Raw genomic sequence first — 25,156 nt, forward strand, 5'->3', positions numbered from 1 at the left:
GAACCACCCACCTCCATCGCTACCAGATCAGGCGATCCAGTCCAAACCGGGAGCATTTAACCCCTGCTTCCTTAGAAAGTATAAAGCACAATCTTAGTCCCGGTAAAACCACTTTTATTTACACAACTGTGAATTATTGTCATTCACAGTCCACAAGGCTTCACAGTCTTTCAGGGGAATGTTTATAAACACCCACCTTATCTCCCTTGGAATGCTGCCAGAGAACTAATTGCCAAACGCAGGGCAAGACCAAACTTGGCAAAAGCTCTCATCCTGTTTGCTCCTCTTTTATGTCTTATGGGAGGGGCCAATCATCTCCAAGCCTTACTCCCAAGTCGACCCTGTTTTCTTAATTGCTCTTGTCTTCTGATAGCTCTGCACATGCGCATACTGGGAACAGGTTCCCGCTGTTCTGCCTCGCTGATGTCAGACTCCTGAGGCTCCGGAAGTTCCGGAGGCAGCACATAACTATCAGACGGCCTTGGCCCCCTCTCTGCCTCCGATGCAGAGCCCTCATCTGAACTTTCCCCAGCCCCCAGAACTGGCCCAAGTTCCTCCCCAACCTCCTCACTGTCTGACTCTGCTGCCAGCTCCACTGGTCGCTGGCAGGCCACAATATATACTTGGGCAATCTTTCAAATATTGTCGAAGTGGAAGTCTGAATCACATTGACCATACTGGTTTAAACTCACCATAACTGAAGTTCAGTAACTTTGAAAGATGTCACATTACTAGTTCTTAATTTGAAGCAATGAAAATCTGATAATTGTGACTGCTGAACAGGATTCATTTCTCAAATGTTCTGATGTTAATTAAGTGCTAGAGCAATAGCATGCTATAACAATACCTCTGGGGATGTCTGAATAGTACATAGATTTTAAAACAATTGTTGAGTGAAAGTTTTGGATTTAAAATGGTGCTTGTTCTATTGTATTCAATAATATAAAGCACATTCAGCTTATTTCATTGTGCATTTTAGACATAGTGGTTCCCTTTGGGGCCAATTGTTTGTTCCATCTAAGTATAAAGTATAATAAACCTTCCTGAGAATAAATCTTTGCCTTGTCTCTTTCAGTCTGTTATTTATTGAACAACGACTTCAATCCCGATCTGTGCAATGAAGATGGATTAACTGCACTGCATCAAGTAAGCATTTTGTAAAGCAGAAATGTGACATCATTCAGGGAGAAAGGAAGAAAAATAGTTCTATATCAGGACTTCTGTGTTGCTAGTGTAGAGGTCTAGGGACAGTAAGAAATAGTCAACTGCAATATATGTAAGTAGTTACTATCTTAAAGAAATCAAATCATATTTTCCCTGCTACTCTTTGGGAAAGCTGGTATGTAGTATGTAGCTGGTATGTAGTATGTAAGAAAACAGTAGTATGTAACTACTGTTTTCTGTTGTGAAAAACCTGTCTGGAACAGAAGTTGCATTTTTACTTCCAATTCTGTTAATTGATTTTGACGCCTGATTAAAGTTAAGAAAGTGACATGGGTGGTGCTGGTGGTAGGAATTAGTTATCCTCCTTCAATTCTAAATCCCTGCATCCACCATACTTGCATTTATTCAGAAAAAAACTTTTGGCTGCAACAGCTCTTCTAGTCTAGTCACTCTAGACAGTATTGCATTTTCTTCTTTAATTTAAATGGAAGAAGTTCCCATCAGCAGATAAAATTGCAAATGAGTTAAAAGATAAGCAGCAAGAGATCCCTGGAAATCAGCATGCATGTTAGGGATCTTGCAAAGTAAGAAGTAAACATAATAGATTGATTGTAGTAATTATAGTACAAGTTATAATTTACTGATTTTTCCTATTTATCAAGGTCTCTATTTTGCTTAAGGATAAAAATGGGTGAGAGTAATTCTTGGATTTTATATTTTTAAAAACAAGAGCTCTGCCATTGTTTTCATATCCTCATAATACGAAATGAAGTCTTGAATACAAGCCAAAATTATCAGTACACCAGTCCCCAGTCTCCTTCCGTGTTCCATCATGATTTTATGAGTTCAGTATTAAGTCATCTCCTTATTTTTCCTTTCTCCAGTTCCCAGGCTTTTGTTTTAATGTTTTACTTACCGAAAATTAAGAGATTTACACAAAATTTGCACATTGGTCTAATAAAGGTATTGCCTAACAGATCTTTCAGAATGTAGTTGTATTGGCAACATAGCCTATTCAACTATTTGCTTTTTGATTCTTTTTCCTGTTGCTACATTTTCTTTCTTGCTTTAATTAGCATATCATCCAGAGCAGAGGATGATTTTGAAATATAGTAATTAAATAAAATAACAAACGTAATCATATAAAATATTGCATATTAGAAGGCAGGTTGTTTAGACAGGTTGAATTCTGTCTCTTTTTCCATACCCCCCGCGCCCCCCGTCCTGAAATCAGTGGGCTAGTGGACTTTTGGAGCGGGAGGCATCATTTTGAGATTTCTCTTTAAGCTTTAAGTTCTTTGGAATGCCTTGACATTCATATAACCTGAATTCATTCATAGATTTTTAATGATAAATGTAAGTGTTGCTGAATAATGTTAATCTGAGATGTTGCTTTATACTAGGGGTTTCAAATTTTTTGAATTTTTTAAAAAAATCATTGGAAAAAAAATCCTAGAACTTCTGATCAAGAGGCAAACCTCTAGTGATAGAAAAGTGGCTGTTTTTGAATGAGCTTTATTCTCTTTTGCTCTTAGTTTCTCATGGAGCCTCCATCAAGTTGTCACAGTTGTCTAGATTCCACAGAACAGAGTTTGAAAAACTCTGCTTCAGGGTAGATTTGATTGAAATCAAGTCATTTAAATCACAATTTACATCATGATTTAAATCATTAGTAAAAAAGCTTGATTTAAATCAACGTGATTTAAATTATAATTTTTAAAGAGCAACTGTCATCTCTGTCCCGCAGTGGTTTCTCCTCTGACCCATTGTTGACCCACTGACAGTCCCATTCACTTTAATGGGATGGCTGGTGATGCGGCAGTGACACAAGGTGAGGGACATGTGTGAGTGGATGCCCACTAACAGGCTGCCAAGATGGATCTGAAATGACGGGTGCTCTTTAAATGTAAGGACTCATTCTTGCTGCTAGTTAGAATCTTTAATATTATTATTTGCAAACAAAATGAAGGTTTCCTATTTAGAGTGCATATTATCTCTGCTTGCAGAGCTTGGGTTCATTGAATGAGTTTACCAAAAATGTAAATATTGCAGAATATACAGCCTCATGTTACATAACTAAGCTCCATTTTATACTGAAATTATTAATGTATCTTAAATAGAAAACTATCTTTAAATAGATTTTTACTCCAAAAACATGTTATTAAAATAAATACAATAAAAATAAAAAAAATCAATTTAAATTAAAAAGAAATCCAATTTAAATTTTTTAAAAATCCATTTTTTAAAAAATCCATTTTTATCCACCCTGCTCTTCTTTATCTCATCTATAAAAATGGAAGAAGAGTATTGGATTTTAAAAGATCATATTTGGCTTCTTTTTGCTCCTAACATTTGACATTAAATTTATCAAAGGTGTTATAAATTAATTGTATGTTTAAATGAAAATTTCCCAGGAATTCCTAAGAGAAGTGCTGAGTATCAGTTGCTGTGTGTTGTATTAGGAAGTCCGAAGAATCTAAACCAGGGTGTCAAACTCAAGTCCCGGCCCACATGGTGCTTAGATCTGGCCCGCGGAGCCATCCTGGAAACAGCAAAAGACCGGCCCCTGGTGTCTCTGCCAGTGAAAACGGAGCTCAGGAGGCTCACGGGTGGCCCTCACGAATTCTATTTTTGCTGGCAGAGGGTTGCAGGAAGCTGTCGCAGCTGAAAACAGAGCTTGGAAGCCCGTTTTCACTGGCCGAGCGCTTGGGCCACCACAGGCGCCCCTGACACAAGTGATGTCGAGCTGGTCATGCCCCCTGGCCATGACCCCCCAACCCCGGAGGTCAAACACAACCCTGATGCGGCCCTCAGTGAAATTGACTTTGATACCCCTGATCTAAACGAATGACACATTCATTCACAGGTACAACTTGAAAGCTTGTTATGAAGATAAATAAAAAGAGGGCTCCATCTTTACCACTCAGAAGATGCTCCTGATGTGTACAATAAAATCTCAGTGCTATGGACTTCTTTAACAGCTCATTGAATTTTCATTTAAATTGTTAGCTAATACATTTCACACCCCTGTGAGCCAAAATCTTAAGTGAGATGGTTCCAGAGATTGTACTATTATCTATATAAAGAAGACCATTGATACTTGAAGTTCTTATAAATTAAAACTTTTTTGTAGTGTTGGAAAGAGTATTGCAGAATATCATTGTCTGAGGTGCACACTTCCATTTTTATGTGTCAGATTGATTTTTCTGCTTTTGATTTCACACTTTCTTATGAATGCTGGATTATAAAAAGATAACGTCTGTATTAGTGAAATGAAAAATTATTTTTTGACAGACCTGTTGGCAGGTGGCCATTGGATATTGCCTATGAGAAATAATACATACTTTTCACTGACACCAAATTCTGAACCTGTGCTTGGAACTTTTTTATGAAGTATGTTTCAGTATCTACATCTATAAGGCAAAGAAAGGGACTTAGTCAAAAGCTGTTGGTAATCTTTCTATTTAGGTTTCCATCATGGAATGGAAGAATAAATGCAATTACAAGATTTTTTCATTTTTTCATTTCATTTCATTTTATTAAATTTGTATACCGCCCTTCTCCCGAAGGACTCAGGGCGGTGAACAGGCACGAAATAAAACACATAAATACAAAAGTTAAGACATGATTAAAACCCAATTAAATAATTTTTGCCCGAGACAAATTTAAAACTCCCAATAATTTAAAACGAATTAAAATTTGAGTTTAAAAATTTAAAAGAAGGGGGAAAATTAGGCCAGGCCGGCCTGCTGGAATAGGAGTGTCTTCAAAGCATGGCGGAAAGTGCGCAGATCCGGGATCCTCCGTATCTCCGGGGGGAGCTCGTTCCAGATAGTAGGTGCCCCCACAGAGAAGGCTCTCCCCCTAGGGGCCGCCAGTCGACATTGTTTGGCTGATGGCACCTGGAGGAGCCCCTCTCTATGAGAGCGTATCGGCCGGTGGGAAGCTGTTTGTGGTAGTAGGCGGTCCCGTAAGTAGCCAGGTCCTAAGCCATGGAGCACTCTAAAGGTGGTAACCAAAACCTTGAAGCGCACCTGGAAGACCACCGGGAGCCAGTGCAGCTCGCGCAGGAGAGGTGTCACACGGGAGCGCCATGTTGCTCCCATAACCACCCGCGCGGCCGCACTCTGCGCCAGTTGGAGCCTCCGGGTGCTCCTCAAGGGGAGCCCCATGTAGAGAGCGTTACAATAGTCCAGGCGGGAGGTAACGAGGGCATGAGTGACTGTGTGTAGGGAGTCCCGATCCAGAAAGGGATGCAACTGGCGAATCAGGCGAACCTGATGAAAGATCCTCCCGGTCACGGCCGTCAAGTGCTCTTCTAAAGACAGCCGTGAGTCCAGGAGGACGCCCAAGTTGCGAGCCCTCTCCGTGGGGGCCAGCGATTCGCCCCCAATAGTCAGCGATGGTGTCAACTGACTATATCAGGACGTCGGAAACCACAGCCACTAGGTCTTGGATGGGTTGAGCCTGAGCCTGTTCCTCCCCATCCAGATCCGCACGGCCTCCAGACACCGAGACATCACTTCAAGGGCATCGTTGGGGTGGTCCGGGGTGGAGATGTACAGCTGGTGTCATCAGCGTACTGGTGGTACTTCTCCCCGAAACCACGGATGATCTCACCCAGCAGCTTTACATAAATGTTGAACAAAAGGGGCGAGAGGACCGACCCTTGTGGCACCCCACATATGAGGGGCCTCAGGGTCGACCTCTGCCCCCCTGCCAACACAGACTGCAACCGGCCGGAGAGAAAGGAGGAGAACCACCGTAGTACAGTGCCTCCCACCCCTAACTCTTCCAACTGGTGCAGCATGATACCATGGTCGATGGTATCAAAAGCCGCTGAGAGGTCTAACAGGACCAGGACAGAGGAGCACCCCCTGTCCCGAGCCCTCCAGAGATCATCAACCAATGCGACCAATGCCGTTTCCGTTACCCGGGTCTGAAACCCGACTGGAACGGATCCAGATACGTCGTCTCATCCAGGTGCTGGGGAAGCTGTTGCGCAACCACACTCTCGACAACCTTCGCCACAAAACGAAGGTTGGAGACCGGACCAACATTGCCGGGTCCAGGGAAGGCTTCTTGAGGAGAGGCCTCACCACCACCTCTTTCAAGGCGGCGGGGAAGTCACCCTCACCCAATGAAGCATTTATAATCCCCTGGAGCCAGTCTCGCGTCACCGCCCGGGAAGCCAGCACTAACCAGGAAGGACACAGGTCCAATAAACAAGTGGTCGCGTTCAGTCTGCCCAGAATCCTGTCCACATCCTCAGGGGTCACAGGATCAAACTCATCCCAGATAACATTCTCAAGACCTGCCCCAGTCCCTCCCCCTGAGACTACCCAGTTGGAGTCCAGATCTTCCCGAATCTGAATGATTTTGTCATACAGATACTGAACAAAATCCTTGGCTCTACCCTCCAAGGGGTCCTGGTGGAGCAGGGAGCGGGTCACCCTAAACAGGGTAGCCGGGCGGTTATCTGATGATGCAATAAGAGCAGCAAAATAACTACATTTCGCTGCTTTTATCGCCACTAGGTAATTCCTAATATGAGATCTTACCAGTGTCCGGTCCGATTCAGAAAGACTGGCCCTCCAACTACTCTCTAGGCGTCTTTTCCGGTGCTTCAACTCCCTCAGCTCCTCAGTGAACCAAGGAGCCAAATGAGATCAGTGGCGGGTCAGAGGCCGCAAAGGCACGACCCGATCCAGAGCTCCAGCGGCCGCCCTATCCCAGGTGGCCACTAGATCTCCAATCGAGGTATGTGCCAGAGCCTCGGGAAATGGCCCAAGCTCCATCTGGAACCTATCAGGTTCCATCAGGCACCTGGGGCGGAACCATCTTACCGGCTCCGCCTCCCTGCGGCGGGGTGCAGCGGTTCGAAGATTAGGTGATTACATCTCATATTGCAACATGAATCTCCTCATTGTGAACACAAAGCTTGTCTTCATCACCTTGACATATCACTTTCAATCATTTGAATGTTATCAAGGCATCAATACTCTGTCAGGTGGCAGTAAAGTAAAAGTCATTGCTTCAGGGGGCAGAAATCATCTGTACAAATTAAAGCTTAACATTACTGGTTTGATTTCTCAACAGTGCTGCATAGACAACTATGAAGAAATAGTTACACTCCTTCTGAGCCATGGGGCCAATGCCAATGCAAAGGACAATGAACTGTGGACTCCTCTGCATGCAGCAGCAACATGTGGACACATCAATCTAGTGAAGATCCTGATTCAGCAGTAGGTGACCTGTGATACTTGACATTTTTGTTGACCCAATTTTGTGCTAAACCACTTCTACACAGAACCCCCCCCTTAAAACGTATGTGAAGACAAATTGGGTAAAGCGTGGAGCTGTATGTGCTGTCCTCACCAGCGTCCCTATATTTATGCACCTACTATTGCAGATCTCCATGCAGTCAGCTGGAAGATCTAAATAGGAGCTATATTCACATTTGATTAATGAGATTTTCCTATGATCCTGGCTTCCGATTTATGCAGAAAGTTATACTCCCATTCAAATAACAGAGTGCAATTCTCCATTAGACATTTTTGCTTAATGTGAATAGATCAGGGAAAGCATGAGTGTGGTCAGTGTCAGGGGTGGGTTCTACTTACCTTTACTACTGGTTCGCAATGGGAGCGTGAATGCACGCTCACTTCGCTCGCTTGTGCGCTTCTGTGCAGATCGTCCATTATGATGTCCGGGTGGGTGGGTGGGCGGAGCCTCCCACTGCTTTTACTATCAGTTCGCAAAAACCGGACAGAACCGGGAGCAACCCACCACTGGTCAGTGTACATTGTCTCATCATCTGTCTATTCCGAACCCTTACAGGTTCAGGCAAATGCTTGAATAGAGTGTCTTCCATCTTTTGGGCGCAGACATTTTAGAAAACTGCAACAGAAAGATATCTTGTCTCTGATTTCAAAATATAAGCCCTTGAACAGCTAAAGTGTTCTCTTGAGGAGCAGATTATAGTGGAAGTACTGTATACTAGCATTTTTAAGAGGAAATTCTCATTAAAAGGGGTTTCTCAATAAAGAAATGTCTCCCTCAGCTTCCAGATATGTTATAAATCTATTTTCTTTGGGTAGATTGTAATTGCACCATATATCTTCATTCTATCAGAGCAATGGTGAAGCAGAAATTTTAGTGGAAAGGTAGGATAAAAAATGAAATACAGTATAGTGATGAGATCAAGACAACATAGTAATGAGATAGAGACAAGATGAATAGCTTCAGTATCCAGTGACATAATGGTCTGGTAGGGTTTTTCCATTTGGGGCATATGTGCTGATTTGGGATCAACACCATACTGTTGCTATTGGTAGACTTTTCTACAAATATTGGCTGCAGTTTAATTCCAGCACTAAAGCAGTAAAGACACTTGTTCAGCAGAAATGCTAGAGCTGTCCTGGTGGACAGTTTTCAATTGGTGAGAATCACCTCATCCTGTTTCCCAGCTGCTCAGCCTTTTCTCAGTTCCTGTTGAAGTCAAATGTGTTGCTACCACTTCACAAGGTGTCATTTAAGGAGCTGAAGTGAGGTGGCTTTTTACCAAAATGGCAACAATAAATCTTGTAAGATACTTCTGAGCGTTTGAAGGATGGAGATCATGGTTGTGTAGAATGGATAGGCATGCTTTTTCAAACCCTCACAAGACTGTTTCACATGACTGTTAAGGTAAGAGTCCATAACGTTTTTCATCTACATCTAATTTATTTTGGGAAGAGTAAATGTTTGTAATTATGCTCTATTTTTTTCCATCTTCCTGCTTGAGGTTATCTATGGTCTAAATTTAGTGGGGTGGTACATGAAAATAATACAGTGCTTTGGGCTTTACAGTGATGTGATGTGTTGCACAGCTTTATTTTTTAGTATATAAGCAAAAGTAAGTTCTTTGGTAAATTTGTGTATTTGTGTGCATGTGTGTCCATGTATATATGTATGTGAATATATGTGTATATATGTATAAATCTCTCATTATAATTTCTTAGTCATAGGGAATATACTTTTTATACCCTTTCTAGATTGGGACTCCTTACGCACGGTCACTCAAGCACTCGTCACTTCTCGTCTGGACTATTGTAACACTCTCTACATGGGGCTCCCCTTGGGGTGTACCCGGAGGCTCCAACTGGTGCAAAATGCGGCCGTGCGGGGGATTATGGGAGTGACGGGGCACTCCCACATGACACCTCTCCTGCACAAGCTGCATTGGCTTCCTGTGGACTTCCGGGTGCGCTTCATGGTGTTGGTAACCACCTTTAAAGCACTCCATGGTTTAGGGCCGGGGCACTTACGGGACTGCCTTCTGCCACCAATTGCCTCCCACCGGCCGGTTTGCTCCCACAGAGAGGGCCTCCTCAGGGTGCCATCAGCCAGACAATGTCGGCTGGCAACCCCCAGGGGGAGAGCCTTCTCTGTAGTGGCACCTACCCTCTGGAACGATCTACCCCCAGAGATACGAGTGATCCCAGACCTCCGGACTTTTCGTCGGGACCTTAAAACTTACTTTTTTCAGTTAGCCGGGCTGGTTTGATTCTATGTTGGTTTTAAAGTTTGATACTGATTTTTAATTGAAATGTTTTAAATTATGGGCCAAATTTCATTTAATTATTTTTAAAATTATTTTAACTTTTGTGCACAAATGTTTTTATTTTGGCTGTTCACCGCCCTGAGTCCGAAAGGAGAAGGGCGGTATATAAATCTAATAAAAGATAAAGATAAAGATACGTAAGGTTCCAAGATGAATCCTTGCATCTCTAATTAAAAAGCAAAGATAGCTTGACTTGATCAGAATAGATAATAGCAGACTAGATGAATTAATACTGTAGCCTCACCTGGGATAAAGCAGTTTTTATATCCGTCTTTGAAATTGGCTGAAAACAATAAAAGCATCTCGGCAGTTAAAATAAAACAGCAGTCAGATCTCCTCACTGAAACACACAAAAGGCACACCTTAATTAAACAGCTTGGCATTCTGCCAAAAGGAACCTATTATGGCACTAATCCAAATCTTTGGGAGCAAATATAAAGGTTGTGAAGCAAATAATTAAAGTGATGATTCTGCAGATGTCTTGCTTTCAAACTGGCCAAAGTTTAAAATGAAAAACTGTCAGTATGAATTGGGTCTAAAAAGAAATTGTAGCATTTGTTAATGGAACATGAAGATTCTAATTCAGAGATGGAGAAAGGGACTGAGCCATTCTGAGGAAAGACAGTTTCAGTGTTTAGAGCCAATACTGACTTTTCACCTCCTGCATTTTGCTCTAACGGTGGTCATCAGAATCTCAGTGACCCTGTTTTCTGGCTGCTCAATCCATGGTTGGTGTTATTCATGATTTAATGTATAAGAGGACCAATTTTGAATGCATTACAACCCTATTGTGCATGGGAAGGGGAGATGTTCTCAGAAATGTGGCTATCTGTGTGTGGCATCAGGTGTGGCTTTAGGGCAGTGAACTGGCAATTGTCATCTGAGAGATTCTGGTGGGTTTCAGGGGCACTACTCCAAAGATAACCAGATATGAGACACTGTTCATAATGTCAGACTGTAGGGATTAAATGGAACTCTTGCTAATGAATCATCCTCCTGCTACATGGCAGCTTCCTTATGTGAACTGTTCAGTACTGGTTTGGCAGTTGTCAGGTTTGATGTGGACCAGGTCAGACACCACAACTTTTCCAGGAATGTTATTGTAGGGTATAGTAACAGACTCTTGTCAGAGTCTGTCAGAATTTCTCTCTGCCCCATTTTACGCTAAACAGAATCAAGGTGGTGTTATTTTGAGTTTCTTTCTCACACTTTCCATTTTCCCAGAAATTAGTTATAATTTTTCCTCTTTTAATGGTTCATCCTTTCTTTTACCAAGGTCACCTCTATTTTCCTTTGATGCAGCCGAGTTTCCCAAATGTATGATAATGGCAAGTGGGGTGGGTAGACCCTTCATCTTGACATATCTAGTCAATTAGATTGAAACAGCTTTGGAGTTCAAGGCCACCATGGCAACTATAGACATCACCTGATCCAGATTTTTGAGGGTCACATGTTAGATCTGTTGGGGGGTTTTTTGTCTCACAGTGATGGTGGGATATTAATATGTCTGTTTTTATGATCTGAAAACTCCCAATTACCTTTGCCATTCTCTCAGTTGTACTTTGCTACAGAGAAGGAGGACCTACAGTATTCATTTGGTCCACTCTAGATACTTAATGGACCCCATTAAGATTCAAAGGAAGTTGGGATTGTTCCTGTTGAGTTTCAAAGGAAATTGGAATATCCATTCAGGGATATCGCAAGGCTCTTTTCCCCCCTACTCCTTTTCAACACTGATATGAGGTGCCAGATGAGATGATTTGGTGAAATATTATCAGTGTGCTGATAGTAGTTGTAAATCTTTGCCCTATGAACTTGCCAAAGCTCTTTGCCAATGTCTGATGGCTGGGAGGAATGGGAAACAACTGGCTGTAGGTCAGTTCTGGCAACATAAAGTATCTGTGTGTCCCTGCCCCCAACACATGGATACATGGAGATTTATATAAATAACCTGACATAGAGCCAGGTTATTTCAGTATCAGCTGTCTCCAATTGTTTCTGCTTATTCAGACAGGTTGGACATACCCCAGATTGCATCTTTGAAGCAGTGTCACGTAGTGAGACCATGGAGATATAATTTTTCTGTCTCAATGTTTCCCTGTAGAATATCATTCTACCATGAGATTCAGATGGCCCAGTTCCATGTTCTGAAAAGCTCTAAAAAGGCATCTATTTCCTCAGCAGTGGACCAGGATGTTAGATAAATCCAGCTGTATGGTTGTAGGTTGTAAGGGTCTTGAAAGCATTATATTAACATTATTGTTGTGGTTATTTTTATTTGAATTTTCGGATTTGATTGTTACGGTTTAACTGATTAACTATTCATGGTCTTGGAAGAAATATAGACCACCATAAAATATTTGAATGAATGAATGAATGAATGAATGAATGAATGAATGAATGAGTCAGCCATCATATATTTACTCACTGTAGCCTATTTCTGAGTTGATCACAAAAGATTGCTACAGAAAAAAAAAATAAAATACAGTAGGGAAAACTTTACATGTGCTTCCTTGAACTTGGAAGAGAAGGATATGCTTTGGCTATAGCATTCAGTAATAAGAATATAATACTTGTTTCATTGCAGCAGTTGAGCTTTTGGTATCAAAAGAGGCAATGGGTGGATTCACTTTTATTTGTTTATTTGCAGAACACAAAGCAGCATATGTTTGTTCTAATCAAAGCAGGATTCTGTCAGAAGTCTTTTGGATCAAAGAGCTTATTTAAGCACAAAATCAAAAGGCTTCAGTGTCAGAGCATGGAAGCCAGAGAGTAACAGCACACAAAGGAAGTCTGATCCTATGCTTTGTTTGCTGATATAGACAGAGAAACAGCTTGCAGGTGCATTTTACATTTTAATTTCCTCTGTTCTCATGGGGTAGAAAAATGAGCATAAATACCCATAAAAGTGGTTGGTTGGTCCTCTTCAAAGGCTTTCAGTATCAAGGTGGGTCAAGCTTAATCTGCACTGAACATTTTCATCTTGAAGTTCAACTAATTCAGAATACTTGGTACCCTTTGGGCAGTTTATCCGGGGATAGGTATCACCTATTGCAGCAGAATGGTGGGTTTCTCAATTTACAGTAGATATCTTCACAAAGTAGCTGGTAAAATAGAATGGAAGGATATTTTAGGGAAATGTGCGTATGGGACTATTGCTGTGTATCTTCCTTAATATCGAATCACAATAGAAAACCTGAACTAAAAGGAAAAATATTTTAATTCAGATAGGTGCTTGATTTTGAGCTGTTTGCTCAGGTATATTTTGTTGTAAATAGTTGTTTTGAACTTTCCATCATATTTGTGGGCAGAGAAGTTTGGTGGTCATTCCTCCAATTTTCTCCAGGAAATTGGAAATTCTCTATCAGTTTCTCAAGGATGGGACCCTTCTCTGGCAGGAATAGTTCATTCCTACTGAAAAAGTCAGGGGATGAGTTTGTTCTTTGGATTTGTCAGATATGCAAAAAGATGTTCAAATTATTGTGTAGTGAAAGGTGTCTAATTTATGATTAATTTAAATGCAAGAGTTCCATAATCTATATGTGAGAATTTCCCTAGAATTCTCCTTTCCTTTGAAAAATTCTCCTATGCCATTCTCCTGTTATATTAAATTGAGTGAAAACTATAGAAAATAGTAACATAATGTTTTTGTTCAACACTTTGATTAGTCTCATTATTATGTTTTAAGATGAATTGCGTTTATGTGATTAATATTCTTAAATGCTATTAGCAGTGAAATGGCAGTAATTCTGTCAAACATCAAAATCCAGAGAAGGCCACTGGTGGTTTATTCTGTTTCTACATAAAGATTCATGAGGACAAAGAATATGCTAGAAGGACATACTGAAGCAGAAAGGAAAAAGTAGAAGAATTTATAAGGTTATTTGATGAGATTAACTGCTCAGACAAAATAAATAACTTAGGTTTCCCGTCCTTGTAATATGTAGCATGGATTGGTTCATATCTTGCACTAAGATGGTTTGTTCAACGTATAATACATTAATCATAATTTGTAAAATACAGTAATTAGATTTGTACAGTAATAAACCAGAAACAACAAACTACATTCTGGCTTAGTGTGATATGCTATCCCAATTGTTGTCAAGCATTATATTAGAGCCTATTGCAGTCTTTCCCACCCTATGTACTACTCTAATATGTGGCTTTTAATTCCCAGAATTCCCCAGCTTAATATAACCATTGCTGAGAATTATGAAAGGTCTGTGTATTGAACAAGGGGGAGAGACTTGATCTGTTTGATAAAATCTGCCATATTTGCTTGGTAGGCCAAAAATGTGGCTAACATAGGAAATTATAAAAACAAATCATAAAGGATTGGCTGCTAGTTTAGGGCACACATACCTCTCAGCACCGTCTACCTTAATAAATAAATAAATGTTCTCCGAGAATGTAAACATTTACAATACTCAGTACTGATTACTTATTTTTTTAAAATGGTCATTCATTTTAGAATTTAGTGAGACTCTTGGGAAGTATGTTTGCTTTGTTAGCTTAGTGGCAACTTCTTTAGTAATCAGTAAAAAAAAGCCATGGGGTTGCAGATTGATATGGCATTGATAATGTTTTGTTTTTTAAATCTGTTTAATCTCATGAGAAACTATGAGACAAATGAGACCAGCACTGCAAAGCATGCAGGAGAAACATAAATTCCCATAAATTATCCATTTGCCCATGAAATGCATTTCCTATGAAACCCACCTTATTTATTTATTTGTTTGTAGCTTGTCAAAATCAAAAGACCAAGACGCACAACACATTGGAATTATAAAGAACTGCAACAATAATAAATTAGCACTCCCCCGCAATAACATAAGTAACACTTAGCTAGGGTTGAGTAGCTCAGTAAAATAAAAGTGACCTCAATGACCAGTCATCTTCTAAATACCATCAATATGTAAATTCCTTTAATATATAATTAGAAAATTAAAAATCTGACCTTGCTGCATCCTACGTTAAAACTAGAAATCATCTAGTTTTCAATGGTTATTTTACTAGAATGTCAAGAACTACATTTCAAAAATGTGTCCCAAAATGGTAGAAAGTTTCTATGGGTGAAATGACAGCTGTAAACTTACCCAGGGGACAAAAAATGGGATCATCTTTTTTGCTCCACCTACTCTGTGGGGCTCTGGGAATGGTGAGGATGCTGGCAGGCTGTACCTGGCCTGTAGGCTGCATTTTTTGCCCCTTACTATACATCCTTAAAAGTGCCTGAGGATTTTCTGTCCAGCTGTGCAGATATCTCTCATGTCTTGCTTTTTTTTTTTTTCTTGTAGTGGGGCAGACCTACTGGCAGTCAATGCAGATGGCAACATGCCATATGATCTCTGTGAAGATGAACCAACTCTGGATGTTATTGAGACCTGCATGGCATACCAAGGTAAGCAGGATAAGGAACCTGGAACATCAGATGAGATTCTGTCAAATTTTTGCCCCAAAAATTTTTATAATTTTTTTGTTTGGAGACTAAGGCAGCTTGTACCAATCTCTTCCCTTTCAGATGCATTGGTGTGAAATGCTCATTTATTCTTGCTGTTGATCACAGCTAGAATTCTGGGAGTTATAGATAAACATAGGTGCAGCGCCAACAGATTGGAAAACACTGTTCTGCCATCTAAGTACTTATTTGGGACTAGATTGGGACTGATTTACAACAGTTCATTTAGTGACTGTTCAAAGTTACAATGGCACTGAAAAATGTGACATATGTCCGTTGAAGCATCCCCATGACCATGTGATCAAAATCCAGATGCTTGGCAATTGGTTCATATTTACGACCTTTGCTGTGTCCCAGGATCATGTGATCACCTTTTACAGCCTTCTGACAAGCAATGTCAATGGGAAAGACAGATTCACATAACAACCAGGTTACTAATTTATCAACTGCAGTGATTCACTTAACAACTGTGGCAAGAAAAGTCAAAAAATGGGGGAAAACTCACTTAACAAATGTCTCACTTAACATAAGAAATGTTGGGCTCAATTGTGGTTGTAAGTTGAGGACTACCTGTACTGGAAATGCAGAAGCAGCATTTCCATTCATTTGTTCATTTTATCAACTGTGAGTTATATTTTCTGCTTGGCGTCATGGATGCATAATATGTGCAATTGTTATGCATAAACATTTTGTTTATTATTATTAAATTTGGAAAAGATCAATTTAGAATGAAAAAGTAACATTCATAAGAATCCTGATTTTTTAAAATGCCTTTTTAATGGTTTTTCTTACTGAAAAGATAGCAGGGTTGTTCAGATATTACATGTCAATATAATGATATAAAAAGTAACCAAAATATAAAAAGCAAATAGTAGGTGCATTATCAATATATTTCTTTTACAACTTTTCCCATAAGAAAATGTAAAAAAAAACACCTTGATTTTTTAATATTTCTTTTTAAAATGAAGTATTAATAATTAAGAAAAGTGTTCATATATTGCAATGCAATGTTTACTCTCCCAAATGATTTCTAAAACTTATGTAATAGAAAGACTATTTAGAGTCATTATCATTACAGTTCATTTACACAAAGGACATATTATACAATACAGCTCTGAAGTCAAGGTCAAGAATGCAACTCTTCCTCCAGTTGGTACTGAGATATTTCATAAGGAAAAGAAGGACTTGGTACATTTTTTTAAAACTCATGAGTCTATTTCCTCTTTCTAACTTTAGATAGAGAGTTCAGTAGAATTTTTCTGATCTCCAGTATGCCTTAAAGCACTGAGAGTAGGATAGACACATTGTATTATGTTATATCTGTAATTTTATTGCCATTTTAAAAAAAAGAAATACAGAGAAAACAATATGGAAAAATAATTTAAAAGATAGCAATATGCACATGTCCAGCAAATTAATTAGCTATTGAGTTACAATAGCAAGGCAAAGAAAAGAAATTAAACAAGAGGAACAAACAAAAATAACCCTAAAAATTAACTTACTAAATTAGTTTAAAAATAATAAAAACTTAGCTGAGGTTAAAAAAAAATACAGAATAAAAATTCTCACAGACAGAAGCATGTCTTTTAGGCCTTGCATAAGGCTGAGAGGGTCAGGACAAATCTGATTTCTGGGGGAAAGAAGTTCCAGAGAGTAGGTTCCAGAACAAAAAAAGGCTATGTTCTTGGGCCTGAATAAAAATGGTTTAGTCTTGTAAAATAAGATAAAATCTAAGCCAAAGATTGCATCACTGTTTCTGAAGAGTCAAAAAATACCTTTTCAGTTTTCTTTTCAATCTTTGATATCTGGGGTAGTAGCACTTTTCATGGAATTTTATCATTTTTTGGTAATATGGGTTATATTAGATGTTGGGAATAGAGAAGAGAACTATACTGAGACCCTGGGATTGGAATGGGAAATTGGTAGCAGCATTTTTGCATTTAAATAAATAAATGGGAAAGGCACTTTTAAAAATTATTATTTTTTCCTATTCATTTGCTTTAATGTTTCCAGGAATTGTTACAGTGCAAATTTCCTCTTCTATTCATTGTAGGAATCACACAAGAGAAAATCAATGAGATGCGAGCTGCTCCTGAACAGGGAATGGTTGATGATATTTCAGAGATGATTGCAAGAGGAGAGGATCTGAACATAATAGATGCTCAAGGTGCTTCACTGGTGAGCCGTAGCCACATTGCTTTTACAGCTGGCATGCAGACTGGCCATCTTTGAATATAGTTGGACCTATACACCTTCAAGATACCCTGTAGGGTTTTCATATATATATTATGCCAAGGCTTAACTGCTGCTTCTCCTGTATTACATCTGGAAAAGCATAGCTGCTTTTAACTTGGAAGTAGACATATGGAGACTTGTTAGATTCATGATTGGGGCTAGGGATATGAGTTGGGTGTGTTGCCTATTACATTTGCTTGTTTCCTGCAACAGAATGACTGGAATTGAAATTTGAGGTTGCAAATGAATGCAAAAAATAAATAAATCCCCAGCCCAGTGTTCAAGTAGGAGCCTTGGTAGTACAGTGGTTTAAAGCACCCTGTTATTAACACAGCTGCCTGCAATTACTGCAGGTTCGAATCTTACCAGGCTCAAGGTTGAGTCAGCCTTCCATCCTTTCTAAGGTAGGTTAAATGAGGACCCAGTTTGTGGGGCAATAAGCTGACTTATAAATATACAAAAGTATGAAGGCTATTGCTTAACGCATTGTAAGCCGCCCTGAGTCTCTGGAGAAGGGCAGCATATAAATCAAATTAAAAAAATAAAATAAAAAAAAAAAGTTGCCACATGCAAACTCTAGTACATGTACACTAAAGACAGAGTTAAATACAATGTTTCTATACAGTTGACATTTACATAGAAATTAATGTTTCTATACAGTTGACAACTACATAGAAAGTAGTTGGCAGAAAGTATGGAATTGGCCAAAGATTCATTTTGTAATCCTATGTCTGTTCAATAACAGAAACAATAATAGAAATCTCTTAACATACTATACTGATCTCATGGCATAATCATTAATTTAGGCTAAGTTTGGGACTGGAGATTCGAATAAACTAATCTTATAGTTTTATCTGTCTATTCATCAGATTTGCATTCAACAGTAGAGATTATCATGGAACTGCCTTTCTGGATGAAGTTAGAGTCAATGATGGCTAAATTAGGTGCTTCACCCTGTAAAAGCTTCTGCTATGTTATTCTACTGTGTAGTACTGTATATGTCAGAGATTGAACTTGGATTGCAAAATCAATATAATAACAGAGCAAGGGAAATAAATAATCATATTTTTCTTATATTTTCATTAACTTGTTAATGGTGAATTCTGTGTTAACTGGTCTAAAAAATACATTCAAATAATGTTGTGAAATGTAATGCATAAAACAGAAACAATGAAATGATTTTATAAGAATGGTCCCATGTATTCCTAAATGCTGATACTGACTTTGACAATGCATGTTTTTTTAATAACATGACTGCAGTTCTAATGAAATACACATTGTACAATATTACTAGGGTCTTAGTAATACATAATAGGCATTACCCCATGCTATGGAAAAAAGGATTTTCCCCATATTATCCATTGAATCTAAATAAGGGGTAGAATTCTAGACCAGGGGTGTCACACTTGCGGCCTGTGGGCCAGATGCGTCACATGCTGGCCACGCCCCGTTTAGCAAAGGGGGAAAAAGTTGTGATGACGCCATGACGATGCAAGTTTGACATCCCTGTTCTAGACCAATAAAAGATCTTGTTTCATCCATAAGCTATAGAATTCCCTACTAATAGTGGATAGTGCCCACCATTCTAGGCAGCTTCAAAGAGAAATTCCTAGAGATTACACTGCCGGGCTTGACAACTGTAGATTATCTCCAGAATCAAAGGTGGCATCTTTAAATAAATACTGCGCTGAAATATTATGGAAGACAGCTATTGCCTTTAACTTCTGCTTGCTTTTTGAATGGCTGCTATACATCAAGAATGTTGAACTAGAGAGAAGTTTTTTTGCATATTTCTCCAGGGGTTTTATGGTCATACTTTTTGCTCTGCTGAAATCATGGTACAGTTGTGTAATTAGGAGTGAGGCCATCTCACTAGGGATTTGGGGAGGAAAAATTAGTCCAGTCTTATCCTTCAGAGCCAGTTAACACACTTAAATTGCTTTTCTCTTCTCCAAAATTGTTATTACCTGTGACATGATGTGGTAGGAGGAAAGAGCTAGAATGGCATTCATTTTGAATCTTCTCATAACATCAGCTTCAGGGGAGCCTTTTAGGTGAAAGAAGAAGCAGAGTTAACGGGCTTTTTCCACTGTACAAATAGAAGCAAAAAAACCCCATAAAAATGTCCACTTTTAGTTGAATCCTAAAACATTTTATTTTACTTATTTATTTAAAAGATTTATAAGGCTCCCTATCAGAATGGCTCACAATAGCAAGACATGGTGCTTGATGCTAGATTCCAACTTTGGGCTGCCAGCACAGATTTTTAATGCAGGTATTACCTGTTTCCATTTGCTCAAGAAACCTTACCATTGGTTAGTTAATACTTAATTATTATATATTTAATAATCCATATTTATTTGGTTAGGTCAATGTAAGAATAGAACCCACATTAAACACTAGCTTCCCCTAGTCTGAAACGAGGCTGACTACTATAGCAAGCCACTGATAATTAATTTACATAGAATGAACATCCGGTTAGCTGTAAGCCAAATCAAAACAAGACAAAAATCAGTATTAAAAAGAATATGCAAAGAAAAAAAAAATAAGGGTATACAGATACTTGTACATATATTACAGAAAATTGCAGACATTTAAAACATTCTTATTTCTTCCTGGCTATAGTTACATATATCTGCCGCCAATGGTTATCTACATGCAGCAGAACTGCTTCTAGACCAGGGAACCAGACTGGACCTCAAGGACTGTGATGGCTGGGAACCCCTCCATGCTGCTGCTTTCTGGGGACATGTATGTGTTTCATTAACGGACCAGTTCAAATAGGACTAGAGCAATCAAGAAAAACTGAGTTATCAAGATATATTTACCATATAGCTATATGGAATCTGTCCAGAACTGTGTGTCGCTGAATGTCAGCTTGGGGCTGTTCTTGTGAGAAGAGGCAAGCAGAGAGTAGGATAGTAATTTACTGCACTACCTAGTTGTGAATCATCCTTAAAACATCAGTATAACCATGTTCCTGGTTTAGCTCAATCTTGCCCAGCCTAGTATATTTCAGAAGTATTAGATTATGACTTCTAGAATTCTGAGTCACCCATTCTCCAGGCTGAGTAGAGCTTGTGAAAATTTAAATCCCAGTATTTCTGAAAGGCACAACTTGGGGAAAATTGAAGTGAAATATTTATTAGATTTGATTTATTAGTATGTAACCTGTTGCCATTGAGGGCCTCATTGCTGTCTCCTGATATACTGCATGTTAGATGATGCACATGTGCAGAATTAGTAGTATATTAGATATGTTCAAAAGCTTCACACACTCTCTCATACTTCATTTTAATTTTAAGGTAGTTATTGAAAACGTATCTCGCCTTAGAGGGTCTACCTTCATACAGGTTGCCTAGCCTCAGAGGTGGGTTCCAGCAGATTCTGTCCAGTTCTGGAGAACCGGTAGCAGAAATTTTGAGTAGTTCGAAGAACCGGTAGTAAAATTTCTGACTGGCCCCGCCTCCATCTATTCTCTGCCTCCCGAATCCCAGCTGATCGGGAGGAAGTGGGAATTTTGCAGTAACCTTCCCCTGGATTGGGGTGGGAATGGAGATTTTACAGTATCCTTCCCCTGCCACGCCCACCAAGCCACGCCCACCAAGCCATGCCATGCCCACCAAGCCACACCCACAGAACTGGTAGTAAAAATTTTTGAAACCCACCACTGCCTAGCTTATCTTGTGAGTGCTAGATTTAACTAAAATTTGGGTGATGTTGTGGGAAGGTATTACATTTTAACATCATTTTCTTTATTCCAGATGCAAATGGCGGAGCTCTTAGTGTCCCATGGGGCAAACTTGAGTGCCCGAACAGCTATGGATGAGATGCCAATAGGTGAATTCCTGCCATTTCTATTCTTGGCCAAAGTTTTGACAGCATGACTCTTTTAGGAATTGCTCTCTTAGCTTGCCCAGCCCTTGTATCCTTAAATTAGTCAAAGTTTCTACAAGAAAATTGGAATATATATATATATATCTACATACACACACACACACACACACACACACACACACACACACACACTTCTTCGTAGGATTTATGTGTGTTTTTCCTCTAACCAGGTTTTTCCTACGTAACCAAGGTTTTTCTGCAGCCCTAGCTCAGTGGAATCACATCCACTCGATTCTGGGCTTTTTTTCTTTCTGGCAGCCAGCAAGCTTTTGCTGCCAGGTGAAAAACCTGGCTAGAGGAAAGACACACACACACACACACACACACACACACACACACACACACACATTGCTATTATGTAAAGTATGGGAAAATGCTCCTTAGAATACCTTTACATGTGAGAAAATCTGTGTTTTGTATCAAGGATGAAGAAAGAAAAACTGAGTCTGAATTATGTCTTCATATCACTTTAGAATAAAACCATTGTATTCACTTTTAAGTATTTCTTCAGTAATCCTGAAATTGTCAGATGGTCCTAAAAGCTATTTATCTGTTTAATATTTCTTAAATTGAAAGCAGAGCCCAGACATTCTCATAGATTATTCTTATAGATTATTAGATTATAGATTATAGCTCATAGATTAACTATGGATGCTTAAGGAATAGTTTCAGATGCACTTCTTGGGCAAATATATCCTTCAGAATATAGATGTCCCCTGCATTGCCCACTTCTCTAAATCTACAAATCCTGATATTAGTAATTAAAATGCAATCTGTATAGTATACTAATATCCCATATGTACTGTACATACACATATATATTTAAATTGGATTTTTAAATAGAAAAAAAAGACAATCAGAAAGACATTTTCCCTTCCTTAGAGTCAGAAGAAGGCATGTCAGAAGTGACTGGATATTTACTGCATCTGCAATAAGTAAACAAAGTTGTTTTACAGGACTGCAAATATCTGGGTGACCATTAGATGGAAGCAAAGAGGTACAGAACCTTTTGGGTGCAATTTAACTTTTGGGTGCAATTATCCAGATTTATGTAGCTCTGATATGGTAGCCTTAATCCACAGTGATCTTCAAATAACAGTAGGCAAATCTGCAATCAACTCTATGGTTCTTAAAGATATGCAAGACTCCTATTTTTCCTTATCCTGACCCATGTACTACCATGTAGAATGTCTACTGGATGCAATAGTTCATGCTTATGTTTGTTTTATCATCACTGAACAATTCAGTTAAAGGAATTTATCTATGTTCCTTTAGACCTGTGTGAAGAAGAGGAGTTTAAGGTTCTGCTCTTAGAGCTGAAGCATAAACATGATGTCATCATGAAATCTCAGATGAGACATAAATCCTCCTTGAATAGGAGAACATCAAGCACTGGGAGCAGAGGGTGAGTGAATAAGGGGAAAAAAAAATCTGTTCTCAGTCAGTCTTAAGTTTTTTCTAAACTACAGGTTGAACTTCTTGAAGTTGATTTTCACCATGACCATCTAATTTCGAGGTGCAAGAAATGCTAACCAAAATATTTGTACTAAGATACACTGTCCCCCAAAACCACTACTATTTTTCTACAGGTTTTATCTGAAGCAAATAGGGTCCATATTTCAGATAAATTTTAAAATTAGTATTTCACTCTATTGATAAATCTTTTCTCTATTAATCGGTGGCCTGACCTCACATTAGAAAATTATGCACTCATTTGGTAGAGTTGAATAAAAGAAACTGTCCAGCAGTTCAACATGTGCTGTCATCTATTATGGCATTCAAAATATGTTTTAATAAATAATATTGACAAAAGATTGCCAAGTTTAAATAGGTTATTATATTTGGCTTGTTCATAAGGCAGGGATCAACAAATCTTTCAAATGGTGGATACATTTGGAAATATGCTATAGATACCTCATTAGCCATTATCATTGACATAGCCAATTATACTGTTTTCAAGAGAAATCCATATTATGCCCTCTAGTTCTGCATCACTGTACTTTACTATTGTCGTTTGCGGGGAGGGGCAGGGGCAGATAGACAAACTTAAAAACAAAATACTGGCTTGAATCTAGACACCATTTTTAGTCTAATAAAACAAAAACTCTTGACTTCTGTTCTTTTGGTTAGCTATAAGATCTATGTTATGTATCCTTGATTTAAACCAATTGCTTTATACTTTGAGTAATCTGGAAATAGAGTTTCATGCAATGTAAAATGGATAGCAATAGAGTACTTTTTTTTCTATTAGCTAGAGGAACATGCAATGATATTTTAAGCTATGAGTACTGCTCAATGGGCAACGGAAAGGGATACTGCAAGTTGCAACTACATCTGGAGTATCATTTATGGCTTCATGGGAAGCCATAAAAAGAATAGTTCATTAAATGAAACACCAAGAGATTTCCCCATCATAATTAGGATATAGATATGAACTTACTCTAATTAATAAATATCCTGGTGTATGATACTATATGTAAGAGTGCCAGTTTAGTGTAGTGGTTAAGGCATCAGGCTATGAACCAGGACACCCTGAGTTCTAGGCTCAGAACTCGCATTAGAAAATTGATACTTAGATACAAAGCCAGGTGGGTGACTTTGGGCCAGTCATTCTCTCTCAGCCCTGAGAAACAGGCAATGGCAAATGACTGCCATTGAAAAAACTGCCATGAAAACTACAGGGATTTGTCTCTAGGCAGTCACCAGGAATCAAGATTGACTCGAAGGCACCAAAAAGTAGCTTTGTATTTATGAATTTAAATGTGCAATATTTAAATGCTCAAGAAATGTTATTCCATACAAATTGTGATGAAAATTAATTTAGAATCCAAAACTTTCTTAGTGTTTGAATATGTATGTCGTGTACTTATTTGTCCAACAACTTGTGATAAAAGCAGCAGTAAGATTTATAATTAATAGAGGAACAATTTGCTGGTTGACATATTTATATGATTAAATAGCTGTCTGAAAAATTCTAAACCATGAACGTGTAACAGAAATGAATTTAATTTAAAGTGAGGGAGTGATTCAGTATGTGATATGGATGGATGAGGATTCATCCATGAATTTCAATTTTGCGATGGTTGACAATCTACTTTTGAATAAATAAAAAGAATGACTCATGAGTACCACCTGATGTTAGAAAACTGGTCCATTTCTGCTCAGGTAGACGTCTTTCTTTCTTCAGAAAAGTGCAGCTATATTCATTTCTGCAAATCACCATTTTAGTAAATCTCTTCTCTTCACATCTTGTCCTAGAAAAGTGGTGCGGAGGGCAAGCCTTTCAGATCGAACAAACCTTTATAGAAAGGAATATGAGAAGGAGGCTATCATCTGGCAACAGATAGAATCTTCTGAAGAGCAAAGAACTTCTGATTACAATATTGACATTCGGGAGGCTTCCTCTAACCAAGAGAACACAGATCCAGTAAGGAAAATCTAATAATTAATATATTTTCTTGTTCCTATTAAAGCATTTCCAATCAAGAAACCATGTGAATCTTAATGGAGCAACTAAAACTCATGATAACCAAAGCGTATATGCCTATTATGCAATCTTCTTTATTTCCCTTTCCATCTTACGTTGATATCATTGCTAACCTCTCACATTTTTTAAAGGAAAAAAATTATTCTTTACAAATTCCTTTCAGTGAAGAAAAAGCCACGTACTGGTTTAACATTCAGTACAGCAAGACTGCACATTTTCTTCTTAATCATACTTAGCCTCAGAGTTGTGTGTTGGGGGCATAATAGATGGGGCAAGGAAAAAGAAAACTATCATTGACTTAACCTGATTA

At 38.8% G+C, this 25,156-nt stretch overlaps 1 protein-coding gene across 2 annotated transcripts in view; it reads left to right on the forward strand.

Moving 5' to 3' along the window:
* Positions 1-25,156, forward strand: part of PPP1R16B (protein phosphatase 1 regulatory subunit 16B) — a 68,220-nt gene that overhangs the window by 41,873 nt on the left and 1,191 nt on the right. Inside the window, exons 2-9 of one of the 2 annotated variants that reach the window (XM_070939974.1) lie at positions 1,076-1,146; positions 7,264-7,409; positions 15,067-15,170; positions 17,281-17,405; positions 20,088-20,213; positions 21,227-21,302; positions 22,635-22,764; positions 24,618-24,786. In XM_070939974.1, the coding sequence (XP_070796075.1) occupies positions 1,076-1,146; positions 7,264-7,409; positions 15,067-15,170; positions 17,281-17,405; positions 20,088-20,213; positions 21,227-21,302; positions 22,635-22,764; positions 24,618-24,786 (947 nt within the window). The remainder of the gene's footprint in view (positions 1-1,075; positions 1,147-7,263; positions 7,410-15,066; positions 15,171-17,280; positions 17,406-20,087; positions 20,214-21,226; positions 21,303-22,634; positions 22,765-24,617; positions 24,787-25,156) is intronic. The other variant, XM_070939975.1, reaches the window with a different exon arrangement.

This window comes from Pituophis catenifer, unplaced genomic scaffold, assembly GCF_029215685.1.
Source record: "Pituophis catenifer annectens isolate HBS135680 unplaced genomic scaffold, rPitCat1.0.hap2 SCAF_3, whole genome shotgun sequence".
Lineage (NCBI taxonomy): Eukaryota > Metazoa > Chordata > Lepidosauria > Squamata > Colubridae > Pituophis > Pituophis catenifer.